The following is a 17131-nucleotide window of genomic DNA, read 5'->3' as shown; positions in this document are numbered from 1 at the left end:
ACCACAGAGCCTAGGGCTTGCTGATCAGAAGGTTGGCGGTTCGAATCCCAGCGACGGGGTGAGCTCCCATTGCTTGGTCCCTGCTCCTGCCAACCTAGCAGTTCGAAAGCACGTCAAAGTGCAAGTAGATCAATAGGTACCGCTCCGGTGGGAAGGTAAACAGCGTTTCCGTGCACTGCTCTGGTTCGCCAAAAGCAGCTTAGTCATGCTGGCCACATGACCCGGAAGCTGTACGCCGGCTCCCTCGGCCAATAAAGCGAGATGAGCGCCGCAACCCCAGAGTCGGCCATGACTGGACCTAATGGTCAGGGGTCCCTTTACCTTTACCTTTACACTACAGTACATCCCATAAGCAAACTGCAAGTGAGCAGCAAAACAATTGCTTACACACACATAACTCCAGTTGACACACACAAACAAAGCAAACCACGAGCTACAGAAGAAAGCAAACCATGCTATTGAAAAGATGGTTTCCGAGTGTCACAAGATCAACGTTGTGGAGTAGTGCCACACAGTCTGACTGGATGTCTCAGTAATCTGCCTCTGAAGTGGTGAAGTTCCCCTGCTACCCAGTTTGTGTCATGTGGAGCTACTTGGCTCTGACTCCTTCCCAGATGCCAATGTAACATCAGCCAGCTGGAATCAAGTCCTGATGGCAATGAACGGCGCTATGCAAGGATTCCTATGTTGTGCAGCAGAGGGCAATGTGCAAAAGAAATCTCTATTCATGCAATATTTTAAGGGCCATACACCCAAATTCAATTGTGTGCTACTTCTTCCATGGCAATACAGCAGTACCTTGGGTTAAGTACTTAATTTGTTCCGGAGGTCCGTACTTAACCTGAAACTGTTCTTAACCTGAAGCAGCACTTTAGCTAATGGGGTCTCCTGCTGCCGCCACGCCGCCGGAGCACAATTTCTGTTCTCATCCTGAAGCAAAGTTCTTAACCTGAAGCACTATTTCTGGGTTAGCAGAGTCTGTAACCTGAAGCACATGTAACCTGAGGTACCACTGTATCTGCCTTCATTGCACATTTTACTAAAAGCAAATAGGGTACTGTAAAAACCTCCGTTATTTGAACCTACATGAACAAAACTCCCTTTCATTCAAACATGTTCTCATCCTAGCCTGCACATATTTACAACCTTTGTAGACAGCATGACAAACATGTAACGCAGGAAACAGTAGGAAGAGTGGAGAGAGTGCTGGATTTTCTTGGCCTGCGGCTGGAATATACAGCTTTTTCAGGAAACCCATACTACATACTCCCAGGAAGAAGGAAAAAGAAAAAGCACATTACTAGAGGGAGATAGCAAGTTCAAACCAGCTTTCTACCAGCTTTCTGAATCATTAAAGAGCATAGCATCACCTTTGCAGGGAGTGTGGAGGAAGTGCTTCAACAAAGCAAACACTCATTTCCAGCTGAACACCCACAACTTCAGATGATCGACTGTGTCTCGCTTTTGTTGTATTGGACTTTTATTATTGTACACCTGGGGTGCCTTTGGATAAAGGGTGGTTTGGATTTTTTTGTTGTTGAAATAGATGAAAAATCTACATGAAGCAGCTTTTGCTTCTCCTGAGGCAGGTAGAGCTTTGCTTCTTATACTTCCGGAAACTGAAAAGATGAGGATATTAATTAGACTGCTGGGGAACAGTGACACTTGGCCAGCAACAACCAAGCATCTTCTGCCTCCAGCTATATGTCCTCACCAATCACCAGCATATTTTCAAGGCATGAGAGAGAGAGAGAGAGAGAGAGAGAGAGAGAGAGAGAGAGAGAGAGAAGGCAATCAATATAAAGGAGATTTCTCTTCAACCCCAAAGCCCAAACCAGAGAAGCCAAAGGGTTAAAGTCGCACGACAAAGGTCAGCAGCAGTTTGGGGGAGAAGAAAAAAAAGAGAAGCACTGTGGCTTTAGACAGCGCCTCAATGTTTCCCCCGCAAAGCCCACTTGAAAAATGCAATACGATGGTGGATCGAGAAGATTGAGAGCCCTACTTAAGCCTCTGGGTCTTTGTCACTCACAATAGGCCTCCCTTGACTCATTAATCGTGTGTTCCGTGGACAGAGTGCGTCAAACAGCAGCAGATGATAGTCGCCTCAGCATTGGCCCAGCTGTCATCGCCATTCCTCCCAAAGGTACCAGGGCCAGGACTGGGGCAGGTGTTTCTTAACCCTCCCCCACCCCAGCCCCAACAACTCCCTCAGCTCAAGAATACTCTGTCAGCCTTTCCCCCTGCCTCCAGACCCTCTGCCAGGCCACGCTGACAACTGTAAAAGGGATTAAGATCTGGGGCCTAAATGCAGGCAGCCCATCTCACCTCCCATCTGCCCCCACCTCAACCAGACACATCTCCAAACAAACTTTCCCCAGCTTTTCAAGTCCTCACGCCCTACGCATGTCACCTTTCAGGGGAAATAATGAGAAGGGGTGGGGAAGCGCTTTTATAATTCCTTCAATATGCTTTGCTTCTTCAATGAGCCTCACCCAAAACTTTCTTTGGGAGTGTGATCTGTTGACAGAATGGGCTTTAAAAAAAAATACAGGCAGGGAAGTATCTCTAAAAATAATTGTATTTTAGCAGTTGTTGAATCATAGAATTGTAGAGTTGAAAGTCCAAGCCCTTGCAATGCAGGAATCTTTTGCCCAACGTGGGGCTTGAACCCATGACCCCGAGATTAAGGGCCTCATGCTCTACCGACTGAGCTACCAAGGCAGATGCGCTGTGAGCTGCCTTGAGGAGTTGGCATAGACAGAGCAATCTGATGGTGGTTGTAGGGGGTGGGGAAGACCTAGAATCATAGAATCATAGAGTTGGAAGAGACCACAAGGGCCATCGAGTCCAACCCCCTGCCAAGCAGGAAACACCATCAGAGCACTCCTGACATATGGTTGTCAAGCCTCTGCTTAAAGACCTCCAAACAAGGAGACTCCACCACACTCCTTGGCAGCAAATTCCACTGTCGAACAGCTCTTACTGTCAGGAAGTTCTTCCTAATGTTTAGGTGGAATCTTCTTTCTTGTAGTTTGGATCCATTGCTCTGTGTCCGCTTCTCTGGAGCAGCAGAAAACAACCTTTCTCCCTCCTCTATGTGACATCCTTTTATATATTTGAACATGGCTATCATATCACCCCTTAACCTCCTCTTCTCCAGGCTAAACATGCCCAGCTCCCTTAGCCGTTCCTCATAAGGCATCGTTTCTAGGCCTTTGACCATTTTGGTTGCCCTCCTCTGGACACGTTCCAGTTTGTCAGTATCCTTCTTGAACTGTGGTGCCCAGAACTGGACACAGTACTCCAGGTGAGGTCTGACCAGAGCAGAATACAGTGGCACTATTACTTCCCTTGATCTAGATGCTATACTCCTACTGATGCAGCCCAGAATTGCATTGGCTTTTTTAGCTGCTGCGTCACACCTGTCACTTCCTAAGCCTTGCGGGGCTCATATGGGCCAGGATGGATGGAGCAGGGGGTTTTATCTGCCTCCCCCTATCTTCTGAAAATGATTTTTTAAAAAATCCTTATGGTTTTTTTCAATGGGAGAGAAAACAATCCATTCTGGGGTCCATCTTATATAAATGAGGGGCAGAGCCAAAGTCATAGAATCGTAGAATTGTAAAGTTGGATCGGACCCTGCATATCATCTTGTCCAACCCCCTGCAATGCAGGAATATGCAGCTGTCCCATACAGGGATCGAGCCTGCAACCTTGGCATTATCAACATCACACTCTAACCAACTGAGCTATACAAGTGTTAACTCGACGTCCTTCGAGTCCTCGTTGATCTGCCCCTGACAAGCCCCCAGAGCACCCTCTCCTTTTGCTCTTACCACCACTGGAATACCAAGAGTGCTTTAGCAATGGTGGCAGAACTTCCTACTGCTGCATCAGGGAAGTGACTCTGGAGATGTATGTGGTGCCAAAACAGCTACCCAGCTGCCCCTCCAAGAAGCTTAGGGTTGCAGCCATAGAAAATTATCAGGCACAAATGAAAAACAAAACAAAAGAAACAACATTTGCCTCCACCAGCTCCACCAACCAAGGCTCCTTTCAAGACTTTGCTGGCAGTGAAACTGTACTTCAGCATGTAGACAAGATAAGGTTAGAATTAGCTAGAGGAAGTTCAAGAGGCAGCAGTAAGAACTTGGGATCAAGCCAACTCACTTATTAAGTGAAATACTTGCAGGCGATTTAGAGTTCTCCTAGTCACCTCAGCCAACCATGTATTCCTCTTTGATTTCGCCACAAACAAGCTATTCCTCTCTTCTCTGTTAATAACGTTTCTTTTCCACAAGTACCATGTGGCATAAAACCAAGCCCAAAGGAAAGGCAACAAGAGAGGACAATGGGAAAGGAAAATGATATTGCCTTGGCATGAAGCGCTCTTGCTCTATTTTTATCCCTAGCTCTAGAAATATAAAAACATATGCTGCAGGATTTTTTAAAAAAAATAAATGAATAAATCATGTGTCATGTTCTCACATATCAGGAGATGCACTTGAAATTAATCAAGTGGTTATGCATATATAATAGGGGGAAATATTTTAATAATTAACTCCTCTTCCACATTTACTGATATCGCCTTCTTTTATCCAAAAACCATGAGGTACGAAAATGGAGAAAGCCTAATGGTTTTTAAAGCCACAGCTCTGTCAATTATAAGCCACCAAAAAAAACACAACCCTCTAAAATTGAGATAGAGGCTGAAAGTCTAATCCTTTCCATTTAAAAAGTAAAGTTATGGCTTCCCCTCTTTTTTCCTACCACTGTCCTCAGATGCACTTGTTGCAGATCTGCACTGTAGCTGCTGCTGCTGTTATTGTTATGAATCCGAACTTTTCCTGGCATTAGCAGTCTCCAGGATGTAACTGCAATGTGGTTGTCAAGTTTTTTTTCTCTCTCTCTCTCCTGCCCACACAGCTGAGGTTTAGCCTGGCATCTCCAGAGAGAGGCTCTCACACCGCTTTGCCTTGTTAGCATCATCACACTCACGCTGGGGGAGGGAAAGACATTCGTGGAGGAATCCATGACTCCCTCACGAGCTGTAACAAAAATGCAGCCTGAGATGCAGGGAGCTGAACCAAGGTGCTAACTTAAGCAGTAGGGAGCTTCTGGGCTGGGGGCTGGGGTGGGGGGCGGCAGGTCTGAGCAAACAGATCACTGTCAAGGATGATTTTCATAGTGGGAGTGAGGAGCAATGGCAAACCACTGTTAAGTCAGGCATGTGACAAGGAGTTTAAAAGGGACCTACTAAGTAGCTTGATAAAGTAGGATCTAGCCCCCAGCCTATCCTTGTCCTCCAGACTTCAGCAAGGGCACTCCCAAACTGAGAACTTAAGGAAGAAACCTCACTTGCTCCAGGGACAGTCCACATATATATTGGTCTAGTCAATGGGTAGGCAAACTAAGGCCCAGGGGCCGGATCTGGCCCAAATGCCTTCTAAATCCAGCCCACGGACAATCCAGGAATCAGCATGTTTTTACGTGAGTAGAATGTGTGCTTTTATTTAAAATTCACCTCTGTGTTATTTGTGGGGCATAGGAATTCATTATTATTTTTTTCAAAATATAGTCTGGCCCCCCACAAGGTCTGAGGGACAGTGGACCGGTCGCCTGCTGAAAAAGTTTGCTGACCCTTGGTAGTCCAACCTCTGCCTCCTCCTGCTCAGGCTGCACAGAAAAAAACCCCAAAACATTTTGGTTCCAGAAATTCACTCCAATTGTGCAGATAAAATATAAAAAGTTCTACAGGATGTGGTATTAGTGTGCAAAAACAGTCAGGATCCAAGGATCCTCAAGCACGCACCTCCAGATGGTGGAGATGTCAGGCGCCATCCTGACGCCCAGGCATCTTCACTTGGTCACAAGTGGTTGAAAGCCAGGTGCTAAATACACCTGGCGCCTGGCTAATTTTGAACACTGCTACCTCCCGGCGCCGGATCTGCCAGAAAGACCCCATTCTCATCATACAACCGTGAGATAGCAAATATAAGAACAGCAGTTCTACCTGCAGTCCGAACTACAACCACCATGTTGGTGGCTAGGAGCTGGGGATTTTAGGATGAAGCACAGGTTCCTCTCCACCCACTTCTCAGTGGGGGATGAATGCTGCTGATGTGCAGACTCCAACTATTCAGCCTTTGACCAAGTGGACAGAAGCCTACAACCAGAGGCCCTCCCACCAGGAGTAGGAAGCTTAGGGGTGGGGGAAAACAGAGCATTCTGGGGGTAGAATAGGGCCCACGGACAGGGAGCTGGACTAGTATGGAATTCAGCCAGAGAGAGGCTCAATTTGGGACCTTCTGCTGTGCCAGCCTGGAGCCAGCACAACACCAAAATCTGGGAAACAACCCCATCCTGATCAGGAGTCAAAAGGGCATCAAATCCTGCTCTGACGCCCCAGTCTTCCCTACACCTCTGTTAGGATTGCCCTGCAATGACGATTTGCAGCAATTCTAAAGGCATAGTGATTTCTAACTGCAAGCCAGCTTTGCAAACAAAACACATAAGTGTGTATTGTCCCATTAAAAAAGGTTTATTGCCTACATTTGTCTGTGTTACACATTTATGGCACAAGGACCACCTGAAACGCCATTTTACAAATGCTGTCCCTCTCTGGACGCCCAGAGATGCTTTTATACTTATCGGAGGTAACCAGGCAGAAAGCTGTTTGTAAACCTGCTATGAACATTCTTAAGCAATTCGCAGACATCTGTTTTCACTAGAAAATGCACACAAGAGTTAAAGCAAGGGGCATTTTTAATAGAAACTAAAAGACACCAACCATACAAATTGAAACTGGACAATAAACAGGCCTCAAAAATAGAAACCAAGCTAGTAAGAGAAAGCAGTTTAAAAAGTGAGGGTGGGGGGGTGGGGGTGGAGGATGTGATTCCTTTGCTTGGAAATGTGTTTCTAATTCAAGAATGATGTGTGAAGTGCTCAGCATGGCTTGAACACACCTGAACTCTCAAGAGAGATGGCAGATGTGGAACAAAAACCCGATGTGTGGGATCACATGTATAAATACATTCTGAAGCTCAAGATGCAAAAAAAAAACCCCAAACCACTTTATCGTCAGTGCATCCAGAATTACAGTCCCAACAAAAAACAAAACAGGAAAACATTTCATGGGATCGTCCACAGGAAAGGGTTATGCCCCTGATCCTGAGCAGCAGCCAAGACTCTGGCACTGAAGAGGGACCACCAGCTAGATCATAAGGACTAGCGACATAAGCCACAGAGATGCTGAACCTGAACCTGGGCTCTGAAACCAGGCTGTTAAGCCCATCAGCTAGGAGCCTCCTGAGCTTGAGACAACACCCCCAAGTCAAATTCCTCAGAGGGACTGACCCCACCTCTACACCAAGAGCCTCATAGAATCACAGAATTGTAGAGCTGGAAGGGACCCTGAGGATCATCAAGAGCCAGTGTGGTGTAGTGGTTAAGAGCGGTAGTCTCGTAATCTGGGGAACCGGGTTCGCTTCCCCGCTCCTCCACATGCAGCTGCTGGGTGACCTTGGGCCAGTCACACTTCTTTGAAGTCTCTCAGCCCCACTCACCTCACAGAGTGTTTGTTGTGGGGGAGGAAGGGAAAGGAGAGTGTTAGCCGCTTTGAGACTCCTTAAAGGGAGTGAAAGGCGGGATATCAAATCCAAATCCAAACCCCTGCAATGCAAGGTAAATGCAGCTGTCCTGTCCCATACAAGCATTGAACCTGCAACCTTGGCACTATCAGCACCACGCCCTAACCAACTGAGCTATCCATGGAGGCTGCAATGCAGAAGGTGGGAGCTGCCTCCGACACAGCCCAGCCTCTTTAAGACTTTCCATCCATCAGGCAGGAAGAAGTCGGAGCCTGGGAAAGGCAGGCTGGACAACAGGGATAAAAAGGCCACAGCTGAGCTCCAGACCCTTTCAGAGCAGGAGCTATCCAAGGTCCTGGAATCATAGAATCTTAAGAGCTGGAAGGGAACCCGAGGCTCATCTAGTCCAACCACCTGCAATGCAGTGATCTCAGCTAAAGCATCCATGACAGATGGCCACCCAACCTCTGCTTAGAAACCTCTAAGGAAGGAGAGTCCACAACCTCTCGTGGGAGTCTGTTCCACTGCTGAACAGCTCTTGCTCTCAGAAAGTTTTTCCGAACTTCAGTCCAACATGACCTGCTATTGACTGGCTGGTGACCTAATTTATATATTTTTTGCAGAACTCAGGCTTGCATAGCTGATTAGCAAATAGCTGCTGTGAGTGGGCCACGCTGGACTGGGGCTTTTGCCCCTGTAGCAGTCCCAGCTGGAACGGACTCTTCCACACGAGCAAATTCCCAACAGGAGGAGGGCTAACAAAGTCACCCTCAAGCATCTTTGGCACTCATGGGCTCCACCTTGTCCTAATTCAGCAGCATAGCACATGCATTACATAAGCACAGTCCCAGGTTCGAACTCCAGTGTCTCCTGTTGTTAAAAATGACACCAGGTAGGAAGCCCAGGAAAGAGCCCTGCCTAAGCCTTAAAGAGTTGTTGCTATTCGGAATAGGCAATATGAGACTGTGCTGGATGAAGTGGTAGATTCGGATCAGGGAAACCCAGATTCAAATCTTCACTCAGCCATGAAGCTCACTCGTTGAGCTTAGGTCAGTCACTAACCTAACTCACTGTCGTGCAAGGATAAGAGGGTTGGTGGCGAGACAAATGTACGCCACGCTTACTTTGAGATGCACATGAGGATCCTCTAATGAAATACAAATGTGATAAAGACATGTTAAAACTTGCACTCAACCACCCCAGATGGAAGAGGAAATTTTTAATTACAGCAAACAATATATTCCATCATCCAACCCAAACCTAGTGGGCTTTCCATCTATCTTGGTTTCTCAAATCTAGGAAGAAGACATCTGCTTTTGCCCATAGGTGATAAAAGATCTGTGAATCCATTGAAGCTTGGGGACCAGTTTTCATGAGCTGTGCTCTCTTTGGCAACAACACCCCAGAGATAGATTAAATTTCAACGTTGCCTGCTCATCTCAGGAGGGGCTAATTATTTTGAGACTTCGGTTACCTCCCAGTCCATTTCAGCTGAGTACTGGCAAGTCTTAAGCCAGTGTTAAGTGTTATATTGCACCAAGCTCTCATCTGATTTTTGATCATCTTCCATTTCTAGCAATGTAGTCATCTCACTGCCCAGCAACTGAGGATTGGGACAGACATTGTCAAGAACCTAGCACATAAACCACAAAACAGCCGATCTTTTGGGTTGCACATGGGTCTACAGCTTCAAATGACACTGCTTAACGTTAACAGTTGCAAGCAGAGACTACGTAAATTCAGCTTCATGATCCTTTTGGCAGTGGAGTGAAGTGCATCCTTAGATGCCCTATTTCATGACTGCTTCCCTACCCAAGGGGTGTGGGTGAGCACCTGCGCCACCGCCATCTGCTGCCAGTTGGATTGCCATGCTACCCAGATATCTGGGACAGCAGCAGCTGGATTCTAGGTCTGCCATCTGGTATCCATTTAGGACTCTAGTTGGTTTGATGTTCTAAGTTTCTTTTCTTTTTTTAAAATGCCTTTATAGTTTCAGTGGGGGCAAATTTCAACCCAGCTGCTCAGTATGAAGCTTGCTCCTACTGTTAGGAAGCACAGAAGCCACTGTTAGGACCAACGGACAAGGCAATAGCACTCCAGTTAGGCAGAATCTGATGATGTCTTCTCATCACCCAAGTCCTCAAAATAGCTATACCATCATTTCAGGTAGGGTGAAAATGAACCAGTTTGTGGAATTTTCCTGCAGGAAAATTGGGGATCAAGCACACCATCTTCCATCAAAATATCTCCAGCTACCACTGATGCATACAAACACCCTGTGCCAAATGGGAAATATCCCTGATGGCAGCTGGCAGTTCTGCAGGCGCTAATCCTCACCAGGATTAGTGCCTGCAGTGTGGTGTGGTGGTTAAGAGCGGTAGACTCGTAATCTGGGGAACCGGGTTCGTGTCTCCACTCCTCTACATGCAGCTGCTGGGTGACCTTGGGCTAGTCACACTTCTGTGAAGTCTCTCAGCCCCACTCACCTCACAGAGTGTTTGTTGTGGGGGAGGAAGGGAAAGGAGAATGTTAGCCGCTTTGAGACTCCTTCGGGTAGTGATAAAGCAGGATATCAAATCCTAACTCTTCTTCAGGAACAGAAGAGCCATTGGATCATGGGAGGCTGCCTTACACCAGGGTCAAATTATTTGTCTATCAAGCATAGCATAGTCTACTCTGGAAGTGGTTTTCAGACAGGAAGGGTGTCATTGTTGTTTTACGTCTCCACCTGAAGATGCCAGGGACTGAACCTGGAAACCCCTGAGCTGTGAGCCTCCTTCGAGATCAAATGGGAGCCAGCAGAAGATGCTGCAAAACTGTCCCCTCAACAGGAACATTGGGGACAAAAGGGAGACTAAAACACCTGCTTCTCTCCAAAGCGACCATAGATAGGATGTGGAACTCAAACGGTAAACTGTTTTTCCTGGGTACATACATAGGGAAGCCTTCCAGATGTTTTGGACTGCAACTTCCACCATCCCTAGCTGGGGGTTGAAATCCAAGGTGTCTGGAGGGCACCTGGTTGGCGAAGACTGGTTTAAGGGTCCTTAGACTCTCTGTTGCCGAGAATCGGCTGGAAAATACTTCCAGCGGCAGAAGGCAGGGTGTGGGGATCCTGACCTGCTGAGGCAGGAAAACTATCAGGTGGAAACGGGCTTGAAGGATGAGCGCCACAGAGCACATGCCCTTGGAACCAACTCCCACTCCACTTTTAATCTTTGCAGTGGTTAATGGGTAGACTCACTTTGTTCAGGGAAAGATTTGGCTTGAGAATACACATCATAGGATGTCCCATTCCTGCCCCAGTAGGCAAGGGTGAGTTTCTGCATGATGCTCTTTGCTGCCAGAGATACTCCCCAGCAGCATGATGAAGGCATGCACACAAGACCCTTACCCATAAATTGGGGGGTGGGGGTGGAGTCAGGGGTTGTTCCATCTTGCAGCTACTTTTCTGTGGCCCTGCCATGAGCAGAGACTCCTATCTTACCTGTCCTGTACTCCCCCCTCCAGTTATTCACCAACAGAGTCTACACTCAGGTTCCGGGTTTGAAAACAGGGATAGCACGTTCATCCAAATATAGCACTTTTGCTTAACTGTTAAAATGCAAAGCAGCTGGTTCCTCTTAGAACTTCAGACTAGGCAGCTGTAGTCTACACATCTCAGTGGACTGAAAAGGAAGGAAGGAAGGAAGGAAGGAAGGAAGGAAGGAAGGAAGGAAGGAAGGGGGTGCCTTGCACATTCAGGCCTCAAACGCAGTTTGCAGGTGCCTTTCCAGCAACAGCAGCATAGTTTTGACCCTCCCTGTTTTCATCATCATGATAAAAGGATAATAGCTCAATGATAGAATACATGCCAAAGTCTTAGGACCAGTTTAGCCTCCATTTTAGCCTTTCTGAAATCCTAGAAATTCAGTGCTATTCATACTACGCTCAATGGACCAGACGGTGTAGTGCAGCTTCCTCTCACTTACTGACATACTTTCCAATACCTCAGGGAAACGACCTCGGCCCAGTATACCTGAATAAGTGCCTCCACCCCCATCGTTCAGCTCTGAGGGCCTTCTAGTGGTTCCCTCCCTGTGAGAAGTGAGGTTACAGGGAACCAGGCAGAGGGCCTTCTCAGTAGTGGCACCCACCTTGTGGAACGCCCTGCCATCAGATGCCAAGGAAATAAACTAGTACCTGACTTTTAGAAGACATCTGAAGGCAGCCCTTTTTAGGGAAGTTTTTAACGTTTGATGTTTTATCGTGTTTTTAATATTCTGTTGGGAGCCACCCAGAGCGGCTGGGGAAACCCATAGGGTATAAATAATAAATTATTATCATTATCATTATTATCATCAAAATAACACAAAAACTAAGAAGCAGCTATGAAAAGTGGCCATGAAATAGTTCCCAAAGAAGAGGAAATTCAGAGTGGCAAAGCAAACTCATGCAGAAGGACCTCCTTCTCCTGCCCCACCCCCCGCCCCAAATAAAACAACTGATACAGATGGGAGTAAATTCATGCCAATGCGTTACAGAATGGACTCCAGCTTGTCATTAGAGTAATGCAACTACATGATCCCACCCCAGATACATTCTGCACACAATGAGGAATGTTGCTCACCCCAGATTTATGGGCTAAATATAGAGCACAGCTTACTGGGTTATAAACAGACACTCATCACCACTGGCAGTGAGCTTACTTAGGGAATGGTAATAAGCCATCTCTGGGATGAGAGGCACATCTCATTGGCAAGGCAACCCACTCAGATAGTCGCTTTGCGGTCTGACCACATACAGGAACCAAATTATTATATTGCCTCATAAAACGCTGCCTTCGTCCAGGGCCAGACAAAGTAATAACAGTTCGCTTGCATAAAGTGGTATTTCTGCCTACACAGAAGTGGGCAGAACACGTTAACAGAGTGTTGCAGGCCAAAAGCGAGCCACCAAGACAAAACTCTAGGAAAAGGTCTACATATTTTCACATGTCACTAAAACTGGAAATAAAAAGGAAATGGAAAGAAATAGTACCTTGAAATCTTAACTTTTCTCCACATTTAGAACACGTATCTTGAAAATATCTACAAACACCATTTGAATGCTTGCAAATGGCAATGGGTTTCAGATCCACAGGTAAAATCCCATTAATTATATAAATGCAAACAAGCAAAATGCAAGTTACAGAACAAATCCTAGCCTGCCAACATAACTGTGAACAGACTTCAGTAGATCTTTGAGACCAGCCGGCTCCCGCCTGCTTAGTTTTTCTTGTTTTTTTTTAATTATTGACTTTGCTATGAAAACAGCCAAAGGAAGCCTTTGCACTAGCAGGATTAAGCAACGGGCAACATCAGCAGACATGTTAAAACCTCTGCCACAATACCATTCACTTTAGAGGCTCTACTGATTTAAAAAAAGGCCTCTCTATGCATACACAGAGGGACGCGGGTGGCGCTGTGGGTAAAAGCCTCAGCGCCTAGGGCTTGCCAATCGAAAGGTCGGCGGTTTGAATCCCCGCGGCGGGGTGCACTCCCGTTGCTCGGTCCCAGCGCCTGCCAACCTAGCAGTTCGAAAGCACCCCCGGGTGCAAGTAGATAAATAGGGACCGCTTTCTAGCGGGAAGGTAAACGGCGTTTCCGTGTGCGGCTCTGGCTCGCCAGAGCAGCGATGTCACGCTGGCCACGTGACCCGGAAGTGTCTCCAGACAGCGCTTGCCCCCGGACTCTTGAGTGAGATGGGCGCACAACCCCAGAGTCTGGCAAGACTGGCCCGTACGGGCAGGGGTACCTTTACCTTTATGCATACACAGAGGTGACATCTGTGTATCAGCAGTGAATGTTTGCTGTGCACGTGTGACACACATAATTGTACTATGTTTCATTTGCGCATGAATGAGGAGATTTTGGGTTCAAGTCGCCCCTGGTTTTGCATGGGGCAGAAGTGGAGATTCACTACTGAATCTTAATCTAGCATTATCTGTGCTACTGCAGACAGCTGAAATAAAGAAAACATGTAAAACATCTATATCCTACCATCCTAACACTTTAGGTATCTTTCCAACCTTGGGCCTATTGCACTAGATGACTCTGACAGTCCCTTCCAATTCAACAGTTATATGATTCTTTTCAGTGATCAACTAGTCTCTTAGGCTAAATCAGTGAAGCTCTGGGGGTTAAGAAACTGACCAATATCAATATGTCCCACACATTGTTGAAACGTTAGATATAGAGAGCATGTCAAACCTTACACAAGGTATTTTCCTATAAGCTGATCTGTTATTAAAATGTAAAAGTTGAAATTCAGTATCAATGTGCTCTACCTGTGAATCTCACTCAAGCATGAAGGAGCTGAACTAGCAACTGTGCTATGAAACTTCTAAAGAAAGGGGAAAACCCATCTTTAAACATATTGAGCTGCTTTCTTTTTACAGCACAGCCCTGGGAAGAAGGGTCATTCACTGGTAAAAGGTAAAGGACCCCGGACGATTAAGTCCAGTCAAAGATGACTATGGGGTGTGGTGCTCATCTCAGTTCAGGCCAGGGGAGCCGGCGTTTGTCCACAGTCATGACTAAACTGCTTTTGGCACAACGGAACACTGTGACAGAACCCAGAGCACGCAGAAATGCAGTTTACCTTTCCGCCGCAGCAGTACCTATTTATCTACTTGCACTGGTGTGCTTTTGAACTGCTAGGTTGGCAGGAGCTGGGACAGAGCAACAGGAGCTCACCCCGTTGTGCGGATTTGAACCGCCAACCTTCTGATCGGCAAGCCCAAGAGGCTCAGTGGTTTGGGTCATCCATTGATAAGGGTAAGAATTTAAAGGAAGGTGTACAAAGATACAGTACAACAGGCATCAGAACCCCAGAGTTGGGGGTAATGCTTGCCAAGCATGACTGCAACCAAATCAGTGCCACACTAACGGCACATAAGCTACATGTTACAAAAGATTCCCCCATTGAACAAACTCACGGGGTCTCCATTGTTAGCAGGTGTTAGAGCAAAAAAATAAAAATCTGAATTATTCACATACCTGATCAAACAGAGCTTTCCAGTGCTGACAGAAGGAAGAGGCAATGCATAAAAGAAAGAAGAGGGGGAAAGAGGAAGAAAAGTGTAAGAGCACAGAAATGTACATTCATTCCAGAAACATTTTTTTTTTTTAGAGAGACAGGTAATCAAATGGAGAATATAGGAAACGGAAGTCCTGCAGTCTGGTGCTGCCTTGGACAGTGAGCTACTCTGAAGAGTTATGACCACACCAGAGGCACAAGCCCCCTTGCCATCACAGATGTCAAAAACAGGCCGCCATTTCCTCCACACTGAACACTTCGTCACCGATATTTGGAAGTTATGTTTGATTGCACAACACTCTGTAGAGCAGCCCTCTTTGGTGCAGCTCAGATGTTGCTATACTACAACTTCCATCGCCCATAACCACTGGCCATGCTGGTTAGGGCTGATGAGAGTTGTAGCTCCAAAACATCTGGATGGTACACACATACATATATGCATACATAATTTTATTTGTAGGCCACCTTTCCACAGTTCAAACCATGCCCAAGGCACTTTACAACATGAAGAGGAAAAAAATACATAACTTCAACATAACAAAAGTAGTCCTAAACCATCGTAGTCCACCCCCATCGTTCAGCCCGGACACTGAGGTCCAGCTCTAAGGGCCTTCTGGCGGTTCCCTTACTGCAAGACGTGAGGTTACAGGGAACCAGACAGAGGGAACCTGTAGAACTCCCTGCCATTAGATGTCAAGGAAATAAACAACTATCTGATATTTAGAAGGCTTCTGAAGGCAGCCCTTTTTAGGGAAGTTTTTAACATTTGATGTTTTATCATGTTTTTAATATTCTGTTGGGAGCTGCCCAGAGTGGCTGGGGAAACTCAGCCAGATGGGCGGGGTATAAATAAATAATTTTATTATTATTATTATTATTAATAATAATAATAATACACAACTGAACAATTTCCACATAAACCACAACAAGATCTAAAATAAAGACAGAAAAAACTGTCAATATCATAATGGCGTTATACAAGTCTAACGCATCTTAAAAGCTGTGCAGAGTTCCAGCTGCCTCACTTCAAAATGGACCTTGTAGAGTCGTAGGAGGTTAAAAAAGGGCAACAAAAATTATCAAGGGGTGGAGCAGCTCCCCATGAGGAAATGTTACCACATTTGGGACTTTTTAAGCTTGGGGTGGGGCGAAGACAAGTGAGGGTTGTTATGACAGGAGTTTATAAAGTTATGTATGGCATGTAGAAAGTGGAAAGAGAAAAATTTTCCCTCACACGCACAGCACTAAAACATATAGACACCCTGAACATTGGAGGAGTTAGGACAGACAAAATACAGTATATCTTTGCACAGTGCATAGTTAAAAGGATGGCATTCGCTACCACAAGATGGCCACCAACTTGGATGTCTTTAAAAGGAGACAAATTTGTGGATGATAAGACTGTCAACACAGGGCCGGCCCAAGACATTTTGGCACCTGAGCCAAACCACCAAGTAGTGTCGCCCCCGCCCCCCAACCAGGGAAAAAGAGTTGAGTGAAGATCTACATCAGGAACACAGCCGGAATAAAGAACTACATCAAAATCAAGGGAGTGAGGAGACCAGCAGTGCCTCCTATTTGCAAGAAACCGCTGTGGAGGCATCATTTGGAGGGGACTGCCAAGGAGATGACAGATCTCCTCACAGCGTGAGGGAAAGGTGGCCAAGGAAAATGCCTGCACTACTGGCTAGAAAATCTTCTTTAAAAAAATATATGTTAAAAGTAACTTTATAAGCTTTCAAAACTCTTTAAAATTGGTTTTCTAGTCACCATGACAAAGCAGCAGCAGTACTGGCACTCTCCTAGGCCCACCTTACCCAGAATGCCTTGCTCTGAGGAAGGAGCCACTTCTCATATGGATGTGTACCTGAAAGACCAAGGAAGAAGCGCAGGTGCCTGGATGGGAAGTTACAACTAAGTGCAATTTATGACATTGCATAGGATCTGTTAGGGCATCAGCCTTGGTTTGCAGTTTCTTGGCTTGGTTGAACTTGAATTGATATGAGAGTCTTAAACTAGCAGGGGTTTTTTAAACCACTGTACATTATAAGGAACACCAGGCCGTGCACTCTTGACAACCTCCGGTTAGAGCAGATCGCATAACACCAGCCAATCGAACCTGAAAACGCATGGCAGGTCCACCTCGGCAAACTGTTCTATTAAAGAGCTCAGCTTTTGTGCGCTAACTCCCTGGAATCCCACAGAAACAATCGAGCTCTTGCCTGAGTGAATATTCCTTTATATAAAAACTCCCACTTGTCACAGTAAATCTGCCCAGTGATTCAGAGTTAATGTTCGATCAACGCTTTTGTTTAATGCAACTCCAGATGCCGCCAGACAGAGATGCCACACATCCCTGGCAGCAGAGCCTTCCTTTGCAGCGAGGTGCTCTGGTTTCCCTCTTGGTGTGTATGTGCTGCCGCCACCACTGATACAAGATACGCATCCCTTCAGTTAGACCTCATCAGCATGAACCTGAC

General features: G+C 46.2%; 1 protein-coding gene across 8 annotated transcripts in view; it reads right to left on the bottom strand.

Annotated features, from left to right (window-relative positions):
* The window catches only part of RHBDL3 (rhomboid like 3), a 139307-nt gene that overhangs the window by 113039 nt on the left and 9137 nt on the right, over positions 1 to 17131 (bottom strand). For 5 of the 8 annotated variants that reach the window (XM_053375207.1, XM_053375203.1, XM_053375205.1 and 2 more), the window contains one exon: positions 14612 to 14635. The exons of 2 other annotated variants lie outside the window; for them this stretch is intronic. In XM_053375207.1, the coding sequence (XP_053231182.1) occupies positions 14612 to 14635 (24 nt within the window). Of the gene's footprint in view, positions 1 to 14611; positions 14636 to 16421; positions 16442 to 17131 lie in introns of those variants that run through there. One more of the 8 variants, XM_053375212.1, reaches the window with a different exon arrangement.

This window comes from Podarcis raffonei, chromosome 2 (assembly GCF_027172205.1).
Source record: "Podarcis raffonei isolate rPodRaf1 chromosome 2, rPodRaf1.pri, whole genome shotgun sequence".
NCBI lineage: Eukaryota > Metazoa > Chordata > Lepidosauria > Squamata > Lacertidae > Podarcis > Podarcis raffonei.
Note: the sequence above shows the minus strand (reverse complement) of the source record. Positions and strands in the feature narration are given on the sequence as shown.